Source organism: Coregonus lavaretus, assembly GCF_964263955.1.
Source record: "Coregonus lavaretus genome assembly, contig: HAP1_SCAFFOLD_4063, whole genome shotgun sequence".
NCBI lineage: Eukaryota > Metazoa > Chordata > Actinopteri > Salmoniformes > Salmonidae > Coregonus > Coregonus lavaretus.
Window position 1 is genome coordinate 46,217 of NW_028160592.1, and position 6,000 is coordinate 52,216.

The 6,000-nt window shown below is 41.2% G+C and overlaps 1 protein-coding gene across 1 annotated transcript in view; it reads left to right on the forward strand.

Annotated features, from left to right (window-relative positions):
* The window catches only part of LOC311121646 (TOX high mobility group box family member 2-like), a gene marked incomplete at both ends in the record, with an annotated part of 35,431 nt that extends 33,668 nt beyond the window's left edge, over positions 1-1,763 (forward strand). Inside the window, one exon of the mRNA XM_084196107.1 lies at positions 1,533-1,763. Coding sequence (XP_084052233.1) covers positions 1,533-1,763 — 231 coding nt within the window. The remainder of the gene's footprint in view (positions 1-1,532) is intronic.
* Between the last annotated feature and the right edge of the window lie 4,237 nt (positions 1,764-6,000).

Here is a 6,000-nt window from a genome sequence, read left to right on the forward strand (position 1 = left end):
GCTTGAGGGAGTATATGTGTGCCTCAATCCCTCACAGCTCTTTCATTTGAAACAAGGACACAGGAATACATACTCAATAAGTGACATTATTTAATTTATGTAAATCCATACAACAAAGCATACAGAAATGACTCAACAATCAGGGCTCTCACTGGATTTGTTTTCCATTTACCTGGGGGATTATAAAATATGAATATGAATGTATAATTGAATCCGGGGGTTTCTATAGTGTTGTTGCATATTTATCAGCATCTGTACACAAGCATACAGCGATACAACGTTAGACCAGCACATTTTCTGAAACACAATTTTTTCTCCACCATACAAGCTCCCCGCTGTGCAAGACTGTTCATGTATGAAAAAACCCAGATTACAATTTCTCCCCTATCAGTATGTAATTCCATTAGCCTCCAATGTATTCAACATCCACATCAAAGCTAGTAGAAACAAAGGTGATTTTTAATACATTTTGCTCCATTGCACAAAAGTTGGAATCTATTATCTAAATGAAACTCTTTAAGAAGAGTGTCGTCAGGAATGTTAGGTGAGAAATGTACATTTTTACCTAGTACGGGAAGAAATGTGTTTGTGTTGTTTTGATAAATAATTTTTGACAATGTAAACGAGGTATTGCTGAAGAAAAACAGCTTCAATTGGAATAGATAATGGTAGTGTTATATTAGACTTGAGAGATTGAATCTCAGTTTCTGTTCATAGAGTACAATTCAAAACAAGAGAGTATTAATAGTATCATACTGTAAATACATGTTCTACATATAAATACAACATTCTGTGTTTGATGTGAACAGGTTTAGCTTATTACATTGAATGTTTCTTTACTGAGAATTCTAAATGAAACCGAATACTGCACTGCAAATCATTGTTGAAAAGGGGAGTTGTTTGCATTTTGACTGTGGATGTCTCAATAACTTGGAATGGATTCAATCAAACGGTCATTACGATGAAAATGCACACTTTCATTAAAGTCTAAATTAGTTTTATTTTGTTTTTCGCTGCAAAAGTTCATACACATTATTGTCTATTAACCTAGTGAGAAGATAAGAGGTAAGTCATACTTATTCTTACACTTGACTGGCAACTCATCTCTTGATGTTGGGGATGCAAGCTTGTTTGAGCTGTCTGCTGGGCATAGATGTGGATGAGTTGGCACACTGACCATGATCATTTGTCTACGTGAGGCAGTGAAACGTTACCAATGGAAGGAGGTGTGAAGTGAGAGGAGTGGGGAGCGTCTTGTCACTGTGTTCTGTTGATCTCCTCATGTAGTAGAGAGGTGTATGCACATAATGGCAGACACAAGTGACATCACACCAAGTCTGATAGCCTACCATTGTGGAGAGCACTGTCAAAAGGGAACAGTTGAAGTTTACCACATCTCTTACCTGTGTCATACAGTACATTCTCTGTGAGTGAGCAGTCGTCTTCTTGTAAGGAACTACAAAGTTCAGTCTCCAAACAGAAAGACGAGAGACAAATTAATAACGTTTATTTTATTTTTTATCTTCTTCCAGATGACGGGCGAGAAGCGGCCCTCCTCGGAGATGACGAAGCCCAAACCCAAACCACAGAAGAAGAAGAAGAAAAAGGACCCCAACGAGCCGAACAAGCCTGTGTCGGCCTACGCCCTCTTCTTCAGGGACACCCAGGCGGCCATCAAGGGCGCCAACCCCAACGCCACCTTCGGGGACGTGTCCAAGATCGTGGCCTCCATGTGGGACAGCCTGGGGGAGGAGGCGAAACAGGTACACAAACACACACCTATACACACACGTGCATACACACACACACACACACACACCAACATACAGGTATATACATACATACATACACACACACACCAAACACACTCTGAAATTAGTGGATAATGTTTTGCAGGTCTTAATGACATAATTGCATTCCTGATGTAATAACATTCACTTTAACGCCATAACACGTTGACAGACATACAGTTGAAGTCGGAAGTTTACATACACTTAGGTTGGAATCATTAAAACTTGTTTTTCAACCACTCCACACATTTCTTGTTAACAAACTATAGTTTTGGCAAGTCGGTTAGGACATCTACTTTGTGCATGACACAAGTAATTTTTCCAACAATTGTTTACAGACAGATTATTTCACTTATTATTCACTGTATCACAATTCCAGTGGGTCAGAAGTTTACATACACTAAGTTGACTGTGCTTTTAAACAGCTTGGAAAATTCCAGAAAATTATGTCATGGCTTTAGAAGCTTCTGATAGGCTAATTGACATCATTTGAGTCAATTGGAGGTGTACCTGTGGATGTATTTCAAGGCCTACCTTCAAACTCAGTGCCTTTTTGCTTGACATCATGGGAAAATGAAAAGAAATCAGCCAAGACCTCAGAAAAAAAGTGTAGACCTCCACACGTCTGGTTCATCCTTGGGAGCAATTTCCAAACACCTGAAGGTACCACGTTCATCTGTGCACACAATAGTAAGCAAGTATAAACACCATGGGACCACGCAGCCGTCATACCGCTCAGGAAGGAGACGCGTTCTGTCTCCTAGAGATGAACGTACTTTGGTGCGAAAAGTACAAATCAATCCCAGAACAACAGCAAAAGTATCTATATCCACAGTAAAACAAGTCCTATATCGACATAACCTGAATGGCCGCTCAGCAAGGAAGAAGCCACTGCTCCAAAACCGCCAAAATTCCTCCTGACAGAGCTGGTGTAACTGAGTCAGTTTTGTAGGCCTCCTTGCTCGCACACGCTTTTTCAGTTCTGCCCACACATTTCCTATAGGATTGAGGTCAGGGCTTTGTGATGGCCACTCCAATACCTTGACTTTGTTGTCCTTAAGCCATTTTGCCACAACTTTGGAAGTATGCTTGGGGTCATTGTCCATTTGGAAGACCCAAATGGACAATGACCAAGCTTTAACTTCCTGACTGATGTCTTGAGATGTTGCTTCAATATATCCACATACTTTTCCTTCCTCATGATGTCATTTATTTTGTGAAGTGCACCAGTCCCTCCTGCAGCAAAGCACCCCCACAGCAAGACTCCCGAGTGGCGCAGTGGTCTAAGGCACTGCATCGCAGTGCTAGCTGTGCCACTAGAGATCCTGGTTCGAATCCAGGCTCTGTCGTAGCCGGCCGCGACCGGGAGACCCATGGGGCGGCGCACAATTGGCCCAGGGTAGGGGAGGGAATGGCCGGCAGGGATGTAGCTCAGTTGGTAGAGCATGGCGTTTGCAACGCCAGGGTTGTGGGTTCATTTCCTACGGGGGGCCAGTATGAAAAAAATAATAATAAATAATAATGTATGCACTCACTAACTGTAAGTCGCTCTGGATAAGAGCGTCTGCTAAATGACTAAAATGTAAATGTAAGACGCTGTCACCCCCGTGCTTCACGGTTGGGATTGTGTTCTTCGGCTTGCAAGCATTCCCCACCTTTTTCCTCCAAACATAACGATGGTCATTATGGCCAAACAGTTCTATTTTTGTTTCATCAGACCAGAGGACATTTCTCCAAAAAGTACGATCTTTGTCCCCATGTGCAGTTGCAAACCGTAGTCTGGCTTTTTTATGGTGGTTTTGGAGCAGTGGCTTCTTCTTTGCTGAGCAGCCTTTCAGGTTATGTCGATATAGGACTCGTTTTACTGTGGATATAGATACATTTGTACCTGTTTCCACCAGCATCTTCACAAGGTCCTTTGCTGTTGTTCTGGGATTGATTTGCACTTTTCGCACCAAAGTACGTTCAGCTCTAGGAGACAGAACGCGTCTCCTTCCTGAGCGGTATGATGGCTGCGTGGTCCCATGGTGTTTATACTTGCGTACTATTGTTTGTACAGATGAACGTGGTACCTTCAGGCGTTTTGGAAATTGCTCCCAAGGATGAACCAGACTTGTTGAGGTGTACAAATTTTTTTTCTGAGATCTTGACTGATTTCTTTGGATTTTCCCATGATGTCAAGCAAAGAGGCACTGAGTTTGAAGGTAGGCCTTGAAATACATCCACAGGTACACCTCCAATTGACTCAAATGATGTCAATTAGCCTATCAGAAGATTCTAAAGCCATGACATCATTTTCAGGCTGTTTAAAGGCACAGTCAACTTAGTGTATATAAACTTCTGACCCACTGGAATTGTGATACAGTGAATTATAAGTGAAATAATCTGTCTGTAAACAATTGTTGGAAAAATAACTTGTGTCATGCACAAAGTAGATGTCCTAACCGACTTGCCAAAACTATAGTTTGTTAACAAGAAATTTGTGGAGAGGTTGAAAACAAGTTTTAATGACTCCAACCTAAGTGTATTTAAACTTCCGACTTCAACTGTATATATGATATGATATATGATCAGTCAAACACAACATAAAGGTACACAAAATGGCCGACCTTCACTTCAGGTGTTTTCTTCCAGACAGAACCATGGAGGCCTACAGTATATCAAAGTAACAGTGTATTTACAATCATCACAATGTAGCTAAATGTAAGTGAACACAGTCATCTCTCGCCAACACCTCACACATCTGTCAGAACAGAAGCGCCATAGAATCTCCTGTCAAAGAGAAGAAATGTCATATTCACACAGTAATCACAGAAAACAATAGTTAAACCAACAACAAACCCATCTTAGACAATCATCTTTGTTCTAGACATAGAGGAGGAGGCAGAATAACGGCTCAGGTCAAAGAAAATAAATATCTAATTTGTTGTCACAAATAGTAGCACATACATCAATCTTAAAGTGGTAGTTCACTTCAAAAGCCAAATTTGTCAGATGTTTCCAGTCCATATAGCTGCATCTACGCTACCGAATGTGTGGACATGGACTGATCTCATTATTAGATCACTTTTTAGGCCTGATAGCAGCTGAGGAACTTTGATTTCGAACTGAACTGTCACTTTAATATCAAATTTATTAGGATCTGCCCATTTCAGCCGATGGGAGGGGTCTGTAGGAGAAATGAATGCTCACAGATTGTTGGGCTGCATCTCACCAGTTTCAATGCGGTCTGTTTTTAATGATATGACAAGCAGTGAAAGGGCATCATGATTGTCATGCAAATGTCCTTATTCGCCTTGATTTGAACTTTGAACTGTGGAACATGCACAGGTACAGCAACAGGATCATTTCCATGCATTTCATTCGAATATTTAGCATCGCTACGCCTTTATTTACCTATAAAATGGTGAATACTGTGAAACTTTGCACAATATGAATTGCACCGTAGATTAAAAGGGTTGGAAACAAAACAACCAACGACTATGTACCATATGGAGAGCTTGGCACTATAAGGCTGCATCTGCAAAAATATGATTCTGAGATAATTGGCTTTAAAGTTCCGAACCCTTATTGGTTTGAGTGGTGTCAGCAATTTTTTTATTGTATTCTTTTGAACTTAACAACATGAATTGCGGTATTTAGAGTAATACAGTGCATTCGGAAAGTATTCAGACCCCTTGACTTTTTCCAAAAAAAAATCCGCATTTTGTTACGTTACAGCCTTATTCTAAAATTGATAACATTGGTTTTGTTGCTAATTTAAAAAAAATACAAAACTTAAATATCACATTTACATAAGTATTCAGACCCTTTACTCAGTACTTTGTTGAAGCATCTTTGGCAGCGATTACAGCCTCAAGTCTTCTTGGGTATGACGCTACAAGCTTGGCACACCTGTATTTGGGGAGTTTCTACCATTCTTCTCTACAGATCCTCTCAAGCTCTGTCAGGTTGGATGGGGAGCATTGCTGCACAGCTATTTTCAGGTCTCTCCAGAGATGTTCGGTCGGGTTGAAGTCCGGGCTATGGCTGGGCCACTCAAGGACACACCTGTACTTCTCCGTTCACCTTTCCCTCGATCCTGACTAGTGTCCCAGTCCTTGCCGCTGAAAAACATCTCCACAGCATGATGCTGCCACCACCATGCTTCACCGTAGGGATGGTGCCAGGTTTCCTCCAGATGTGACGCTTGGCATTCAGGCCAAAGAGT